Raw genomic sequence first — 19,935 nt, forward strand, 5'->3', positions numbered from 1 at the left:
AGTTTTTTTTTTTTGTTACCTGTGTCCCTTTAGGAAGATTCCTTTTACTTCCTGCTCTGTAAGCACAACAGGACATGGAAGGAAATCTCTCCAAAGGGGAAATCATTTCTTAGACAGACCTCAAGTCTGCTTAAAGCGTAAATGGGAGAAAATTATTTCTTTAAACACAAATTCATGGCAACAGCTCCACTAAAACACCTTACTCCTCCAATATTGTTGACCAGTCGGTGAGCACTTGTTGTTCACTACTCATGCTCCTAAACACAGCTAGATCATCTACAAGTAGCATTTCTTTATTTACATTCCTGAAACATTGTATCGAATTGCAATATCTGCACAAATACTAACAGGATTCTACCTATTGTGCAGATTCTGATCAACTCAGCATAGACGTGCACACAGGATGTGCTGGGTTTACCTAGCCTCGCCAATTTCTCCTGCTGTCTGGCATTGCAGTGCTGCCAGCTTCCCTTCTCTCCTGCTGGCTGCTGCAGGGGATGTTTTAAGATGAATGAGTTAACACAATGAGTGATTTGTATTTGTATTGATCACTCCTGTGTTCATTCATAATTGAAGCATTGTAAACTATTTACCATGCTTCAGTTTATGAATGAACAGGAAGCCATTCAGCAAAGAGCACTTCCAATTTGTTCACTGTCCAGTGCAGCTGAGGCTGCAGAGAAAGAGATCGGAGAAGTGTTGTCCTCAGTCACTTTCTTGCTGTTTAGACCCCTGATATTTCCACAAAGTCCCCCAACAGGGCTTCTAAAGATATTGTAAAAAAATACTAAAAATATTTTTGTGAAAAATAATTGAAAAAAATTAAATTGTAAAAAAAATAAAAATAAAAACTACGACACTATCCACTGCCCTACTGACACCAATCTCTGCTCTACTGACACCGTCCACTGCTCTGCTGATGAGCACACATGTGTGTTTGTGCTGTGGGTTGTGCACACAATGCAACTCCGTATTACCCTGGCAGATCTAGTGGACTTGGTAGTCTCAAATTAATAACCATGCTAACAGAGTATATCAGTTTAGATTTGGGTGAATCGGGAAGAAAAAGAGCAATGCTGCATTAACCAGGGTCATGGCCACTGAATCACTGGTTAGGTGCAGTGTGCATACAAGTGCTGGTGCTAAAGCAACAAAAAGGGAAAAAGGTCTCTTTTCACCTGGTGACATCATCAACAGACCCTAATGTCGATGTGTTTCAGGTTTTGTTTCTGGTGCCTGAGGGCCCACTTTTATGGGTCTGGTCTATCTTCTTCACGTAACCTGTTGTCCTTGTCTACTCACTTTAAATGCAGCGATTCGTTTATTTTCATCAGCTGTCTTCTGCACACACCACTGTCCTTTGCACCAGGTACAATCTAGTAGCTTGTAATTTAGAATTTACCAGAATTACTAGTCATGCTTCTCTGGGTCTTGATCATGATCAGATCTTCTTTCTGTAAAGACAGGTTGCAGCTTGCTGATTGTCATACTGCCAACTGCTGGCTTGTAAGTAGCTGAGCTGGTTATGATACGACATCTATAGGTGTATTCCTGTACTCTGAAAATATACAACTCTTTTACATTCTTCTTTGCAATTGACAGCAAATGCTTGATAGTTTAAGCAGTGCTTTTTATCTGCTTGTTTATCTGTGGATAGTTAGGACCCAAAGCTGTGGGCTGGAAATCTTTAGGGCTAGAAAACGTTTTAAGTTCTATAAACTGACTGAAAGCCGTGGTCTTCTAGAATTGTATGTCTTCAATTTCACATTTCAGTTGATGTAACAGTCTTTATTACGGATAATTCTGTTGTAATAGTTCATATATCCATAATAACCAACTCTTTAAAAGATCCAAACTTTCAACACTGCTAGTGGATATGAATGTTTTCTCAGCATCCCCAAGATCTCGCAGGAAGGCCAAAGACAATTTAATCTAGGCATCTCTGATGGAAACTGGGGTGAGAAATGCAAGTTCCACTTTAAATATACATGTGTATCAGTTACCTAATTAGCTAGTTCATGTCTTTAAGTGGCAGCCAGCTTAGGGTAATGGCAACTGAGCATGCAAAACATTACTGTGATATTAGTATGTTACAGAAGTGATCCCTCAAGCATGTTTAGAGGCAGTGCAAGGCTTCTATAGGGGTGGAATGCTATTTTATTGGGACATTCCCTTTGTCATGTAACATAAAATATCATCATAATATATATAAAGTGGAAAAGGCATACAGTCTAGAAGTATATATTTATAATACTAGTACCAGATATGCGTGACATGTAGAGAGTTTGTAATGGCCATAGATGTCCTTGCTGAGCCAGATTATTTTCCATCCATCTATGGCTAACTTAACCCTTGGACAACCACATTGTCAATCTGGGGAGAGGAGAGTATTGGATGTACTAGCAGATTTAGATGGACATGACAAACAAATTAAAGGCAAATATCAGTTAAGGATTTTTAAGCCACCACATCTAAGAATCAGCAATCTGCAATATAATAAATCTCTATAGTAGGGTTTTAATCCTGCTTTAAACTATAGCTCTTTCTTACTTGCTAATAAACTGAGATATTTGTTAAATCCTACACTATCTGAAAATATTGAAAGAATTCCTACCTAATAAAATTAATTTGCTTTTTTACATTAGACTTCATTTTATTGTGTTTGAGTTGCTGAAGTTTATGTTCTGAATGTGGTTTAAAAAAATGTTCATATGCAACTTTTCTCTCCAGTAGGGATCAATGTGGTATGTACCACTCCTGTGGGTGGTATTTGATCCATTTTCTTTCCATAAAATTCACTTGCAATTATGTTTACAACCACAGTACACTTAACATGACCGGATAATTCAGGATAAAATAGGAGTCAGGGTTGCAACTCTCAGCTTAATGCTTCAGGAAATAATTCTGAAAACAAATTAACTTGAGATGTTGGCTGAGTTAGACTAGACAACACAAAACACCCACACATTAAACAGGCTAGGAAAAAATATTAAAAAAAAAAACTGGACTGATAAAAACCTTTAAAATAGGTTTATTGACACTTACGGCTAAAAGACATGAAAGATTACTGTAAATCAGGTTAAAATGATTTATTGATAAAAATTGTGGATCATTTGAAAGCATAAAGCCATAGCAGCAAACTAATTGTTATACGTGTTCTTTTTGACTGTACAAAAATTTGCATTTGTACAACAATGAAAATAAGATTTATGATGTTGTTAGTGACCAATATTTATTCCTTTTATAGTGAGATTTGTGTTCATCCATTAGGTGCAAAAGAAAAACATTTTGTATTGAAAACTTTGATTTTTTTTTTTTATTAAAGCAGAGTTCACCCCTCCCCCAAATACTGTAGCTGCTGACTTTTACTATTAGGGCACGATTCTTGCATCGGCATTCAGGTGCTGGTGCCACTATCTTGGCTAAGGGAAACTGGCAGTGAAGCCTTGCGGGGTAATAGGGTAAACTGGCGCCCTGCAATGGCACAACTCTGACCTCCATCATATTGCAATTAAATCATTTAAGTCAACACTGTAACGCTAAAATCTCTATAGATGTTAAAATGCAAATCAAATACTAAAAGTGTACAGTATGGAAAAAGTGCTATATAAATAAACTATAAAGATTATGTACAATGGTAATAACAAATATCGTTCATATAAACCGTCTTTAAAAACATGTTCAATATAAAGTATCCAAATTCTTCTAGTGTGAAAGTGTATTTCATCCATTAGATAAAAGTGTTTTCTTGTGTCAACACACGTCCTGCTAGTTCACGTCTCTGTGAAAGGGATCTCACCTGCCAGGAGGGGCCTTGTATATAAAACAAGTTAAGGGGTTAAACAGCAGTGGATGGGAACCAGTTAGTTCAACAGGTTTCCAGGTTTTAGCAGCTTAGAAGAGAATAAAAACACATTTCATAGAGCTTTCAATTTAAAACTGACTCTATTTAAAAAATGTTAAAACATTCACATGAAAAGTTCACTTCTACTGTGCACAAAAAATAGTACATCCTGTAAGCGATGACAGAAATGTAGGGGGTTCTACTTAAACATTTACAGCTTAGATTTATATATGAAATGCTACTTATGAGGATTTCAATGTTGAAATATTTTTTTTTTGTATGTCCTTTCTTTACAGGAAAATGAATGTATGAGGATCAAGATTTTAGGAGACTGTTACTACTGCGTATCTGGTCTGCCAGTGTCTTTACCTAACAATGCCAGGAACTGTGTCAAGATGGGGCTGGACATGTGTGATGCAATTAAGTATGTTCACATGAATATTGAAAGAAAGCATGACCTTAACGGTTTACCAATTAAAATGAGCCTTGCATTAAAATGTGAGGCTCACTTGTAGTGTCCATTGTATTGCTCCAATGCATCAGGTGCCTGAAACTGGAATTTAGATGCCAAAAGTATTTTATTTTGGGGTTCCTTGGGATTATTTTACAGGTGACATTAGGTTTTAGTTTGAATGGTTAGTGAGTTAATAATCGTGGTTAATGTTAAGTATTAGGCAGTTCAGTCACAGGTTTAGTATTAGTGATCAGGTAAATTGTTAAATGTTGAGAGTTAAAGTAGAACTATGGGCAAAACTTTTTTTTTCCATTTGGGAAAGAGTAGAGGAGGGATATAACCCATCAGATTTATTTTTTTCCCCGCCAACTCTGTTTCATTGCAGAGATTTCCTTTCACTTCCTGTCCAATAGCCAAACAGGAAGTGAGAGGAAATCCCTGCAAATTAAGGGAATTTCTGGGAAATCCCTGCAAATTAAGGGAGTGTCCCCATTGGAAGATTTTCTCTCACTTTTCAGGGGACAATACAAAATTTGGGATTTTCTTTTACTTTCAATCATAATGGGAAACAGGTAAAATATAGAGGGTACATCTCTCTAATGGGGGCACATACAGTAATACAAACTGACAAGGGTTCTAATCCCTTTCTAATCTATCTAAAACTAAAAAAAAAAAGTTTTTTCCTTTAGTTGTACTTTCAGTGTTAGGTTAAAGCCACTCTATTACTCTTTTTAAAAGATAAAATAAAGTCTTATAATACTTGCCCGTCTAACTTTCCGTGCTGCTGACCTCTGCTGGGTTGATGAGATAATCATATTTAAAATCTTAAGCATCCAGCAAACTTTCAGGTCTTGTCAGATCCCTGGTCCAATGATTGTCATGTGTTTTTTTTTTTCACCAGCCCCTATATTCTTACTGTTTCCTGCAGTTGCCAAATGCTAGTGGAGGAAACTAGGACGCTTGCAATCTGACAGCCCTGAATGAAGAAGATCTATAATTTAAGATTATCTTATCAACCCAGAAGAGTTTATGGCTCAAATCCCCTACACGAGAAGCTATGGAAAGAGCATGGACACAAATGAAAATATGTTAAAATGAACACTGGACTAAGTCAGGGAGAACACCTATCATTTAGGCTGTTTTATTTAAATCTAGGTAAAAATATGAGAACATGCGATATAAGAAGATAGTTCCATAACTACCAGAACATTACAATGTTTAGAATATGCCTATGATAACTCACTTTTTAATTTGGAATGAGAGAAAAATGTGAATTTATTTTATTTATTTATTACAGGTACTTATATAATGTCATCAATTTATGCATCACTTTACACATATATTCACATATATTCACATATATTGTACATTCCTATCAGTCCATGCCCTCAAGATGCTTACAATCTAAGGTCCCTAACTCACATTCAGGGCCAATTTATACAGCAGCCGATTAATCTACCAGCATGTTTTTGGATTATGGGAGTAATGGTGGAATTGAAGGAACTTCAAAAATCTTTGAAACCGTGTGCGATAATGCAATACAGAAAGGGAATTGAGAATTAATGTATGCATTTTTAGATAAACCAATCCAGTGACATAATGTCAGATTATAAAAAGGTTCACCCATTTTTGCTCCAAAATATTATTATAGTGACCAGGAACTAGAATTAAAGTGATTGTAAGCCTTCGTTTTTGTTTTTTTTAAATAACAAATATGTCATACTTACTTGCACTGTGTAGCTCGTTTTGCACAGAGTGGTCCCGATCAACCTCTTCTGGGGTCCCTAGGTGGCTCTCGCGGCTCCTCCTCACATCAGATAACCCCCTAGGAGAAGTACGCTCCCGAATCCAGCATTCGGCATCCATAGACATGAATGCCGGACTTGGCCCCGTCCGCCGGCGCCGGCATCATTGGATTTGATTAACAGCAGCGGGAACCAATGGCTGCGCTGCTATCAATCTATCCATTCAAGAACTGGGACCCCGTGTAGAGAGAGACAATGCATCTCTGCAGAGGGAAATACGTGGCTCAGGTAATTAAAAGGGGGTGGGGGGGCTAGGGGGCCGGTCACTGGCAGAAGTTTTTTCACCTTAATGCATAGGATGTATTAAGGTGAAAAAACACGAGGGCTTACAACCCCTTTAAGGCTTCATGTACACTGCTGCTGGTAAACAGATGTTTACGGGCAGTTTGGCATTTTTTTCAGCTGCCCCTGAACTCTCCTCTATGTTATCTTATGAATATTATTTAGTTCATAGTATTTACTATTATTTTGTTTATAGTAGTTTCTAGGCAGTTGAGATTAGAAGTATTTTTTGGAACGCAAAAAAATGCGTTCAGGACGGATGTTCAGAGGCATTTGAAACACCAAATGCCTGTAATAGCTTGTAAACGTGATAACTCGTGTTTAGCCGCATTTCATTTACAGGCATTTTTAATAGAATTTTTTTTTACTATTTTCAATGTAAAAACAGTTCTAAACGCAAACGGACCCTTTTAAACCCTGGTTACTATCTGTCAAGTTAAATCATTCAGGAGAGGTTTTAAAACATCCCGTTTACATGAAGCCTTATTCAGAAGTAGAGATGGACGAACTTCCGATGGGACGTTTCGCGAACGCGAACCCGGCGGAAAGTTTGCGAACCAGGAAGTTCGCGGCGGGCCCCATTGACTTCAATGGCAGGCGAACTTTAAAAACCTACAGGTCATTTTTCCAGCCACAAAATAATTACTAGCTGTGCACACATAGTCCCACCACATGGCCACTGACATAACACATGTATGAAGTGAATCTGGGATCGACAACTACAAGCATTCTTTTTTTATATGTGAAATTTTGACAATTCAGGACTCAGGAGCGCATGAAGGCAATGGAGGAGAGGAAAGGTCAGGGTAGGCTATAACGAGGGTGCAGGAGATGATCACCAGCACCGTGATAGAGTGCACTGACACCAGCACCGTGATAGAGTGCACTGACACCAGCACCGTGATATAGAGCACTGACACCAGCACCGTGATAGAGAGCACTGACAGAATAGGGCAGCAATCTGCAGCAGTGCACCACAACCCTCCAAATAGTACACCTATACCAGTCCTTACAAGGACCTTTGTGGACCAAGTAGCTAGTGATTTGCAGACTGTACCTCAGTCCCTACACTGATAAAGGACTGCTGCAGAATAGGGCAGCAATCTGCAGCAGTGCACCACAACCCTATATATTGTACACCTATACCAGTCCTTACAAGGACCTTTGTGGATCAAGTAGCTAGTGATTTGCAGACTGTACCTCAGTCCCTACACTGATAAAGGACTGCTGCAGAATAGGGCAGCAGTCAAGTATAATATTCTTTCTATATTTGGAAGAAAGTATATTATACGTGTACAACCCTGTATACTGTACACCTATACCAGTCCTTAAAAGGACCTTTGTGGACCTAATAGTAATAGCTAGCTAGTGATTAAACTGACTGTCCCTGCTGCACACATCGTCCTGTCCCTCCATGCACTGACAAAAGACAGGCTGCTTCAATCACCAACACAGCAGTGTACTGAACCCTATATACTGTACACCTATACCGGTCCTTAAAAGGACCTTTGTGGACCTAATAGTAATAGCTAGTGATTAAACTGACTGTCTCTACTGCACACAGCATCCTGTCCCTCCCTGCACTGACAAAAGACAGGCTGCTGCAATCACCAGCACAGCAGTGCACTCAATTCTATATACTGTACTACACCTATACCATACCAGTCCTTAAAAGGACTTTTGTGGACCTAATAGCTAGCGATTTGTGTCACTAGTCTCTCCCTGCTCCACACAGCGTCCTGTCCCTACACTGAAATAAGACAGAATGTAAAATGGCCGCCAGATCAGGTCTATTTATAAGGTAGGGGCAATGATCGGGCAAATCGCGAACACGCAAAATTAGCCACGAAACGACCGCCGGGCGAACAGTTTCGGCCATCCCTATTCAGAAGTACCCCCACTGGTGAAATCTGCTATTACAGAAGCAACCATTCAGATACAGTGATGCTTCACGGGTTGTATTTAAAATGTCACTAAATGCAAAACATATTTTTTGTTTTGTATAGAGCGGAGATGGATTAGAACTCTTGCCAGGTTCTATTGCTGTCTGTGTCCCCATTAGGGAGACTCACTCTCTCTATTTATCCTGTGCAGTGTTATGGAAAGTGAAAGTAAAGGAAAATCCCAAATGTCTCCAGAATAGGAATAGTGGGAAGATCTTCCAATGGGGCACTTGTTCTGGTGACCCTTGTGACACACTGGAACTCCATTACTTTGGAAAGATTTCCTATCACTTCCTGTCTTGGCTATGGGACAGGAAGTGAAGGGGAATTTCCCCAGTGGGACATAGATGGCAACAAAAAAACTGACAGGGGTTATAACCCTCCCTTATTCTAAAGTGGAAAAGAAAAAGTTTTGCCTTTAGTGTCACTTTGAGAGTCAGTCTGAAGTGCAGTGCTCACAAGAGGGTTGTAGAAGTCATGGATACTCCATGTTACTGCATGGAGGAGTTGTGAGATATGCATGCATTTCAGGCTAAACTTTAGGACTTTATTAGGTATGATTACACATTATCGCTGAGTTCAGCCTTAAATGTAAAATATTTTCAGAACATCGAAAAAAGATGAACGTTGATCAATGATTAGATTCTGTAAGTTACAAAGCATTTGCCACATGTTCTGTGTTTCGTAAGAATGATAGATCTGGCAGTATTTAGCTGAACTTTGTATCTACAATGCATGTTTTGTGGGGTCTTTCATAATTATGTGCATTTTTGTTTCCGTAGGAAAGTGAGAGAAGCCACTGGAGCAGATATTAATATGAGGGTTGGAGTGCATTCTGGAAATGTTCTCTGTGGTGTCATAGGATTGCGAAAATGGCAGTTTGATGTTTGGTCACATGATGTTTCCTTGGCTAATCGTATGGAATCTGCAGGAGTACCAGGGTAAAATAATGTTAGAAAAGTGTTAAAGGAATAATACAAAACTTTGGTTTCGTATAACTGTTATTTTCCCCATTGCTTCCAAGCAGATGCAAATATTCAGATTACACTTGAAAGTCCGACAGTCTGATTCTATTTGGTGAATGTGGGGAAATGTTACTAGTGTTTAAGATGGCCTGAAAAATCAGGTTTTGCCATTTAGTTTAGATTTGACAACAATTATATAGAGAGAATGCCTCTCTGATTATACCGTGTATCATATGAACAGAGCGTTTACATAGTCCTTTATACCCCATAGATGTAGGTAAATCTAAAGATGATTTTTTAAAGGCTAAGTTCACCTTTTGTAACTTGTTACACCCATATTCAGGGGTAACATGTATCGTGTTATGAACGGACTGGCCCCCGCACCTCCCCGATCCCTAATCTGATAGTTAGCATGGATCTTCCCCCACCCTCTGCTAGCTATCATAATTTTTTAAAAAAACGTTCCTCACCCACCCGGCAGTGTCCTGTGAATGGAAAACTACAAGTTGCGGCTGTCAGTGTGTAGTTTTCAATGAACTACCACAGCGCTAGTAGTTCATTCTCTCTTCCTGTCAAGTTGTGTCTGCTTGCCCATACAGGATGTATGGGCTGCATGGGCACAAGATACACTGGCAGATCTGTTGGAGACCTGCATGGTACCAGCAATCTCCTAATTGTTGGTACAGTGCTTTACAGACTCCAATAACTAAATAAATGCACATTTTTTGCCTTATTTTTTTTTCTAAAAAGTGAACTTATCCTTTAAGCTAATATTGTACATTCAGATTGTTAAAGTGTTACTAAAGCCAGGACCCTGCATTCACTATATCTGGTCTCCCACGGTACACAGAACATGGAAATTTAATTATTTTAGTAAATATAAACTTAAAAGAGAAGTATGTTTTTGTTTTGTTTTGTTTTTTTATTCATACTTACCTAGGTGGATGCAGCATTAGACTGATGCTGCAGCAATCCCACGGCGTCTCTGCACTGGGAACCGAGCCACCGAACACGGCTGACAGCTCGTTTCTCTCCCCTCCCTTTGCGGGGAGATGCTGCCTGTCAGTCGGCATGTCTCCTGCTCTGATCCGCCACGCTCATTACAGTGATGAGCTGTGGAGGGGCAAGAAGCAGCCGTCTCAGCGGCTTGTTGAGACAGCCATCAGTCAAGGCAGCTGGTGGATCCAGACTTTGGAAGTTGGGATGACGCGCTGCCTCAACTGATAGCAATGATGTCAGTGGAGAGCTGACTTCAGACCACTTTCCACTGAAAACAGGTCACAGGAGTGCAAAACGAATTGCACTCCTGTGACCCTTAGGATAAGCCCAGGCTAAAATCTCAGGCTGGACTTCTCCTTTAATACTAAAGGTACTAAATACCTTTTCTCATCAGCAGTATATAGCAGTCTTGTGACTTCTATCAATGCCTGGTTAAAGCTTGTAGGAGGAGTTTTCATACTTCACTGGCTGCCCTATCAGGATGCAGAATCCCTGACCCTCTGTCTGGACAGTGCTGATTGGCCCTGTGCTGATCACATGCACTCTCCCAAGAAAAAAAAAATCTCTCTAGCAATACACATCAAACTGAGCATGTGCAGCCTGACTCCACTAACTCTGTCTCATCCAGACATGTTTTGGAGCCAGTGGAAGAAGGAGGATCTGTGCATACAGGATCAAACAACAATTTTACACAATGCAGAAGAATAACCCCTTAGGTTTCACAGCGAGTATAAAAAGCATGCTTTACTGCATATACAGACTGATTTTACTGTTGTGGGTTTAGTAACACCAAATATAAGTGGATCTAGTATTGTTACTTATAAATGTGACACCCAGTGATGCCGTACTTGCTGCCTGTCTGATCATGCCTAAAACTGTCTCTGTCTCTTGGTTTTATTATCACAAATTATAGTTAAAATTGTTGCTACATTGTTTGGTAAGATTTTTTATATAATTTTTGGCTCCAATTTTTAGTCAATTTGATTAAAAGGAATGCTAAGCATACAATGTTTCCATACACAATGCATTCCATCCCATAAATCCCAACAGCCAGCATATTCTGTGCAATGGCATGATGTGAGCATGTTATGCAAATTACTTTTTGTTCTTTCTGCAGTGGTTGCCAACCTTACAGACCGCTAAACTAACAATTTTGAATTCGGCAGATTACTGAATAAATAAATTACATGAATTTGTACATGCCTTGCACACACAATGCTCCAGTGCTCTGCCTCCCTACCCCTGGATCACACTGCTGCCTTATAGACATGTGCATTCGTTTTCGTCCGAATGCATTTTCGTCCGAATTTCAGGTATTTTCGTTTTCGTTTTGACAAACGATAACGAAAGTGCAGATTCCGAAAAACGAAAGATCCGACATAAATAAATGCTTTTTTTCGTTTTCGTTGTTACAACAGTTCGATATAGAATAGGAGATTCGAAGTGACCGTTCGATATAGAATAGGAGATTCGACGTGACTCCATATGTCTATTGAACCTGTGGTCGAATGTGCCTAAGTTTCGTTTACCTCTATTAGTCCTATTATATAGAAAAGCTTCGACAGAGAGTAAATATTCGACATAGAGAGAACAGAATCGACAGAGAGAAACGATACTGGAATTGGGTGGGGGAAGTAAATAAAAAAAAAAAAAATGATAATATTCGACGGGATCGTTGCACGTTTATAATAATATTCGACGGGATCGTTGCACGTTTATAATAATATTCGACGGGATCGTCGCAACTATACGACACTGCAATCGTACATTTCGGCAATCGAATGCTCCGCCTATAGGCTATATAGTTTAGCAGCTCCATCGAATCTTCTTTATCCATTCGACAGATACCATAAGCCTTCCAAGACAGATTCGACCGTAATTCATGTGGATTTTCGAACGAATGCAATTTTTGCACGAAAAACGAAATAAATAAAAACGAATTTCGGGAGTAACTAAATAAATAAAATTTACGGACGAAAACGAAAAAACGAAACGAAATATTCTAGTCTGCACATGTCTACTGCCTTATACACACAATGTTCCTGCTCTTTTCCCCCCCATACTCTGCATCACACTGCTGCCTTGCACAGACTCATCATTGGATCTCACCTCCCTATCCAGCCATGTGCTCCCTCCCACAGTCTGTGATCAGCGCTGTGATTGGAAGTCCTCTCCTTCTTCCGCTCCCACTCTCTGCACTACTCCTAGCACCTCCCATTGAGTTCACAGGAGCCAAAACTACAGGGGAGACATCAGGTATCAGTATGTGCCAACAGTATTGACTTTTAGCATGCATTAAAAACAACACTGGAAACAACATTGGGCGGTATATATACGCCACGGTGTTGATTTGTGGCAGAACCCCTGGGGACCACCAAAACTAGTTGGCAATCACTGTAATAGAGGATTTAATAACATTTCAAAATAATTTCAGTTCCCACTTGCTACCTGCTGGTCGCACATCTATCCAAATATAAAAAGACAATGCCAAACAGATACAATATTTTCTTACTTTTTCCTGATGTGAATGGAGAGGGGTGTCGATAAGAAACGTTACACATTAATTACAATGTTGGTAATAAAATGTTGGCAATAAAAGAGAAAATGTTGGACTCCACTGAATTCCACAGATTATTCACCACCTACATCACCAGACAAGCAGTAATGCCAACTTTGGTGCCTGTTGATTGTTATCTCCTGTGCTAGATGCCACCATTGCAGGTTTTGCTAGTTTTTTAAACATTTTTCTATCTTTTTTAAACTTTATCAACGTTATCATCTAGCAGCTCTGTATACAATGTTTTATTTATATCTCTACTATCTAATACCTTCTGGTACAAAGTAAATTAAAACAATTTACATTTTAATTTTTTTTTATAGTTTAAAAGTAGAGCTTATTAATCAGTGTAGAAAGATACTACTTGCACATTGAAAAAAGTAGTAACTAGAAGTGCAGAATAATAGTTCTATCACTGGAATACAGTGAAACAATTGAGTAAATGGACTTTTGATGTTTGCAGTTAATAATTTGAGGATTTACAATAAAATATCTGTAGCAGTAACAAGATGCAGTTATAGTAAAGTCACTGTGTAAATCCCTTATACAACCATGTCTTAAATAAAATTGCATTTCTCTTGTTTTTTTAGTCGGGTCCACATCACAGAAGCAACACTGAAACACTTAAATGGAGCTTACAGTGTGGAAGAAGGGCATGGAGAAATAAGAGATCCTTATCTTAAGGAAATGGACATTAAGACTTACCTTGTCATTGATCCTCGGGTAAGTGTGAGTTGTATGGGTAGAGTAGAGATAATCATAATTTGATAACACATGTCCTAACTGCTAGGATGTTTCATTTTTGCATAACTGCAGGAAAACGGTTAAATATAAAGCTATAGTATATTCATGTTTGTTTTAGCTGCCAAATAACTTCTAATTACATACATCTGTAACACTACACAAGCAGGCAGGCGATGTGCTTATTTTCTTGTTCAGCAATACACCTTCCAGTGTCACCTCTTTGCCTCAAGCTTGTTCAATGAACAATGAATCCGCATCATGAAATCTATGAAGCATAAACAGGAAGTAGTATAGTGTTAATCACAAAGTTGAACAAAGTTAAAGATCAGTTGACAGGTAAAACAGTAAACATTTATTTGGCCAGAATATCCAAACCTGACACAGGACCATTCAGATCTGTAGTCTGTCAATATGATTTAACTATGTACAGTGCAGAGTATAGGGTAATTTGATATGAATATGTCATAGGGAATGCACGTGCTTGTGATGAAGAACATCTAAGAAAATATAATCTTTTTACCATGTGCCAGTTTTCATTTCTATCACAGAAATATAGAGAGATAGAAAATAGTTATTACACCATTTTATAAACTGTGTATGCATCTTGTGGCTTTATCTTGTTTTAGAGTAGAGCCAGTTGTACTGTTTTTAATTGTGCTGTGCTTTCCACTGTTAGTCCAGACAACGTCGGAGCGAGAACAAGCATATTCCTCGTCCTCGAGTAAATGATGGCCTTAAGGTTCGACCTTCAGTTAGGATGACCCGGTATCTTGAATCATGGGGAGCTGCAAGGCCATTTTCGCACCTGGACTCAAGTGAGCCCTCCAGCACCGACATTCCTGTCACAAATGGAAAACCAAAGCGGGTAAGTAGCTGTAGTCTTAAATGTTTAAAATAATAAAAAAATTACCTTGAGTATATTATTGGTGCTATTTATGTGTATGTTTTTGTTTAAAGACACTTAAGACAATCTCAATATCCCTATGATATCTCCTTAGTTTCTACATTACAAATTATGCAACTATGGGCAAGGTTAAACCTTCTCTCATAGTGCCCTTGAAATGCTGACTTCCTACCCTGCATCACGTTAGGAATAATTCTGAGCTCAGTATTGAAAGTATCCTTTTAAAGGTAAAAGGTGTCACTAAAGGCAAAGCGTTTTTTTCATTATGGATAGAGTAAGGGAGGCTTATAACACCTGTCAGCTATTTTCCCATCTGTGTCCCATTGGGGAGATCTACCTTCACTTCCTGTCTCAAGAAGTGAAAGGAGATCCTTCCAAAGTGAGGGAACTACTGTCCTGATTGTGGGATTTCTCCTATATTACTGTTTAGAGGACAACCCAAAATGTTTTTTTTTTTTTCAGTTTCGATTATGACAGTAAACAGTACATATAAAGAGGATAAATCTCCCTAATAGGGGCACGGACCGCAATAAAATGCTGACAGATGTTCTAATCCCTCCACACTATGCTAAATAAAATAAAATAAATTGCTTTTAGTTATACTACAAGTGTTGGAGGATAAAATGTTAAGGTCTCACTTTAGGCAACTGAAAGAGTAAAAGGGTTTTGCCTTCTATCATATTTTACTGCTGTCTATGCGCCTGTTGGGAAGATGTTCCTTCTCCTTTCCGGTCACTAGGTTGTAGCTCTGAGTGGCGTATGTTCAGAAAATATTTCTTTGGTGAATCTCGGATAAAGCTGGTGACACTGCCAGGAATATGTACAGTGGGGGAAATAAGTATTTGATCCCCTGCAGGTTTTGTAAATTTGCCCGCTTACAAAGAAATGAAGGGTCTAAAAAGTTTATCATAGTTGTATTTTAAATGATAGCGACAAAATATCAACCAAAAATCCAGAAAAAAGCATGATACAAATGCTACAAATTAAGTTGCAGTTCAGTGCGTGAAGTAAGTATTTGATCTCCAAGCAAAACATGACTTAATACTTGGTGGAGAAACTCTTGTTGGCAAGCACAGAGGTAAGACATTTCTTGTAGTTAGTGAACAAGTTTTCACACATCTTAGGAGAGATTTTGGTCCATGATTTTTTTTACAGATCTTCTCTAAATGCTTTAGGTTTCTTGGCTGTAGCTTGGCAACTTGAAATGTAAGCTCCCTCCATTAAATTTCAATAGGATTAAGGTCTGGAGACTCCATGACTTTAATGTGCTTCTTCTCGAGCCACTCCTTTATTGCCTTGGTGGTATGTTGTGGGTCATTCTTTATTGCCTTGGTGGTATGTTGTGGGTCATTGTCATGCTGGAAGACCTATTCATGACTCATCTTCAGTGTTCTGGCTGAGGGAAGAAGGTTATCATCCAATATTTTATAATACATGGCACCATCCATTAGCCCCTCAATGCAGCAAAGTCATTCTGTACCTTAAGCAGAGAAGCCAACACAAAGCATAATGTTTCCACATCTATACTTGACTGTAGGGATGGTGTTCTTAGGCTCACAGTCAGCATTTTTCTTCCTCCAAACATGGCAAGTCGAGGTAATGCCAACTAACTCACTTTTTGTCTCATCTGACCAAAGCACTTTCTCCCAATCATTTTCTGTATCATTTAGATATTCATTGGCATGACTGTACATGTGCTGTCTTGAGGAGGGGGACTTGCAGTGTTTGGAGGAAGAAAAATGCTGACTATGACCCTAAGAACACCATCCCTACAGTCAAACACAAAGGTGGAAACATGATGCTTTGGGGCTGTTTCTCTGCAAAAGACACAGACTGACATTGCTGCATTGAGGGGCCCATTGACAGGGCCATGTATTGTAAAATACTGGATGAGAACCTTCTTCCCTCAGCCAAAACACTGAAGATGGGTCATGGATGGGTCTTCCAGCATAATGACCCAAAACACACCACCAAGGCAACAAAAGAGTGGCTCAAGAAGAAGCACATTAAGGTCATGGAGTGGCCTAGTCAGTCTCCAGACCTTAATTCTATAGAAAATCTATGGAGGGAGCTTAAACTTTGAGTTGCCAAGTGACAGCCAAGAAACCTTAGGGATTTATAGAAGATCTGTAAAGAAGAATGGACCAAAATCCCTCCTGAGATGTATCCAAACCTGGTAACCAACAAAATGAAACATCTTACCTCTGTGCTTGCCAACAAGGGTTTCTCCGCCAAGTCATGTTTTGCTTGGGGATCAAATATTTATTTTACTCACTGAACTGCAACTTGATTTGTAGCATTTTTTTTATGTGTTCTTTCTGGGTTTTTGGTTGATAATCTGTCTCTATCATTTAAAATACACCTATGATAAAAATGATAGACCCTTCATTTCTTTGCTGGGCAAACTTACAAAATCTGCAGAGGATCAAATACTTATTTCCCCCACTATAGGTGAATGCACAAACAGTGTTGCGTCTCAGTAGGTAATATAATAGGGGAAGTGTGACCTTTATATAAATACAAAAGCTGTTCTCATACAACAGGCATTAGCTTGTTAATTGATAAGAGCAAATATGTCAACTTTTTGCCAAAGTTTTGCCATGTTTTGCATTTTTCCAGGGCTGGTCCTCAAAAATTTCCTATCCTGAACGTGATTCTTCCACATTCAGGAAAGGGAGGTTGAAGCTCACCTAAACATGACAGCTGTGTGTATATGGACACAAAGGCTTTTAAGAAGTTGAGTTTAAGCCCTTGTAGACACGGTCGGAGATTCCGACAACCAAATCCGTCGGATTTTGTCCATCGGATTTTGTCTGACGGATCTTGTCCGAAACTGTTGCATACACACGGTCAGACAAAGTTGTCGGAAAATCCGATCTTTCAGAACGTGATGACGTGATTTAGTTATGATGGGACTACGTTCAGGCTAGTAGCCAATAGCTTTGATGTAGGAATTTGATCTGAGCATGCGTGGCACTTTGTCCGATCGGAATTCTCTACACATGATCGGAGTATATCCGATCGGAGCAGTTTGTCGGAAAATATTTCCAGCAAGTTGGAAAATTTGGTCCGTCGGATATTCCGACGGAAACAGTCCGATGCATACCACACACAGTCGGAATATCCGACAAAACGGTCCGATAGGATAGGCCTAAGAGCTTTGTCAAAAAAAATGCCAAAAGCTCCTAAACTCAAGTTTAGTAGATGCCAGTGTAGGCTAGTGTACATGAAGCCTACGGCTTCATGTACACTAGCTTACACTGTATGCTTGAACTACTTTGACCACTGGTCGGGGAAAAACTCAAAAACATGGCACAATTGTGCAGCGATTTTACCGTGACTTTGCCGCGATTTGGTTCGTTTTGTGGCCAGCGGTCAAAACATTCCTATCCTGAATGCGATTCTTCCATGTTCAGGAGAGGGAGGTTAGGGGAGGTTGAACCTCCACAAACCTCAGCAGCTCCTAAGCGATCCTAAAAGCCTATGTGTACATTGACACATAAGCTTTTATGGAGTTGAGTTTAGGAGCTTTGGCAAAAAAAAAAAAACAGCAAAAGCTTCTAAGCTCAAGTTTAGGAGCTGCTAGTGTACATGAAGCCTTAGGGCTCATGTACACACAGAATATGTTTACCGCCAGCTGCAGGAAAATGCAAAATGTGGCAAAATCGTACAGCGATTTTTTACCATAGTTTTGCTGCATTTTGCAACTAGTGGCCAAATCTTTTCTATCCTGAACACAATTTTTCGGCATTCAGGAGAGGGAGGTTGAACCTCCCCTAACCGCAGCAGCTTCTAAACTCTTGTAAAAGCCTATGTGTAGGCTTTTATGGAGTTGAGTTTAGGAGCTTTGGCAAAAAACGCTAAAAGCACCTAAACTTCACATTAGAAGCTGTAGATGAGCCCTTAAAGGAGAAGTACAGCCAAAGCTTGTTTGGCTGTACTTCTCCTGTAGATCAGAGGAATGCAGTTTGTTTTGCGCTCTTGTGGCCCATGTTTAGCAGAGAACGGGTGGAAGTCCGCTCTCTGCTGACATCACAGAAGTCGGTCCAGGCTCTACGTCATCATGAGCACAGAGTCAGCATACGCCTGATCCCTGGACCGACACCCAGCCCAGCCTCTCAGCGAGCTGCTGAGAGCATGAGCCAGCCAACCCCTGCCCGCTCCACAGCCCAGCCCTCCAGTGAGCGAGGAGGAGGCAGAGCAGAGAGCTCTGACTGACAGTCAGCTCTCTGCTCACAAAGTTATGAGAACCAAGTGATCGATCGCTCGGTTCTTATTGTAGAGCATTGGACCGATACTGCATCCACCTAGGTAAGTATAATTCTTAAAAAACCCATACTTCTATTCAGGTTGCATTAAATACTTAAATCTAAACGGAGTTCATTCTATTTTGTTGATACTGTTGCAGTACAGAATGATTTGTAGCTTAAATAGATTTCACAGAATGACCCAAGATATCTTGAAAATGAATGTTATTGCACACAATTAAGGCTCCATGCACACTGGCTAAAAATGATTGCTTTTAGAGCAGTTTTGTGTTCTGCCTGTAGAAGCAGCTCAATATGTTATGCTTTGTGTCTATGCAAATTAGGACTATTACAGGCATATTTTGAGCTCAGAGTTTACAGGCAGGAAAAAAAACCCTTCTGGTTTGTGTTTCTGAATGGAACTTTCTGCATAAAAACGCTAAACTCTCCTAAACTGTGTACAAAAACACTCTATAGGAGCATTTTTTCTGCCAAGGGTACTGGAATTATTTTAAAGCTCATTGTGCATGGAGCCGCAGATGCATTGTAGTTGGTTATAATAATATTTTTACTTACAAATACTAATGATTGTGCACAACTACTGGTTTCCCACTTTTCCTGGGGAAGTTTGATTTATTTTATTACCAAGAATAAAGCCAGAATTGCAGGAACTCCTAGCTTCTAGCACTGAGTGACATACAGGATCAAAAGTGCATAAAGTGATCCTGGCTTTCCCCCCCTCTTCCTACATACTGGTTGATTGTTGAACTGGCTGAAAGGCATGAGATCTGAACAGAAAGATTATTCTATTACAGGCATATTTACACCAGATGCATTTGGACTGCGTTGGACAGCTATTCCAGTGCAGTTCCACTGCATAACAAGGCAAAATGCCTTGTCTCCTTAGGTGCCCGGTTCACACCACTGTGTTGCAGTGGTGTGCGGGTGGTGTGTGGTGAAAAGTACTGGCCATTGACAAGCAAGCTGTTCTCTGAGCACAGCCAGAAAACTGACCACAGTGGGATGGATGTGCTTGTATGCCTAGCGTTGTCAGTTTAAAAAGGTAAATCGGGGGAACTGGCAGGATCACCAGGTATTTCACGCAAAGGAAACATAACAAAAAAAAAACTAGATACTGTTTAACATAAGTGCATGGTACGGCAGACACATATCAGGAATGATAAATGTTTG

At 39.6% G+C, this 19,935-nt stretch overlaps 1 protein-coding gene across 1 annotated transcript in view; it reads left to right on the forward strand.

Moving 5' to 3' along the window:
* ADCY7 (adenylate cyclase 7) overlaps positions 1 to 19,935 on the forward strand; it is a 228,605-nt gene that overhangs the window by 129,795 nt on the left and 78,875 nt on the right. Inside the window, exons 7-10 of the mRNA XM_077458399.1 lie at positions 4,141 to 4,268; positions 9,111 to 9,269; positions 13,440 to 13,572; positions 14,270 to 14,458. Coding sequence (XP_077314525.1) covers positions 4,141 to 4,268; positions 9,111 to 9,269; positions 13,440 to 13,572; positions 14,270 to 14,458 — 609 coding nt within the window. The remainder of the gene's footprint in view (positions 1 to 4,140; positions 4,269 to 9,110; positions 9,270 to 13,439; positions 13,573 to 14,269; positions 14,459 to 19,935) is intronic.

This window comes from Lithobates pipiens, unplaced genomic scaffold (genome assembly GCF_037356315.1).
Source record: "Lithobates pipiens isolate NorthernLeopardFrog02 unplaced genomic scaffold, aLitPip1_a1.2 Scaffold_10, whole genome shotgun sequence".
Classification (NCBI taxonomy): domain Eukaryota; kingdom Metazoa; phylum Chordata; class Amphibia; order Anura; family Ranidae; genus Lithobates; species Lithobates pipiens.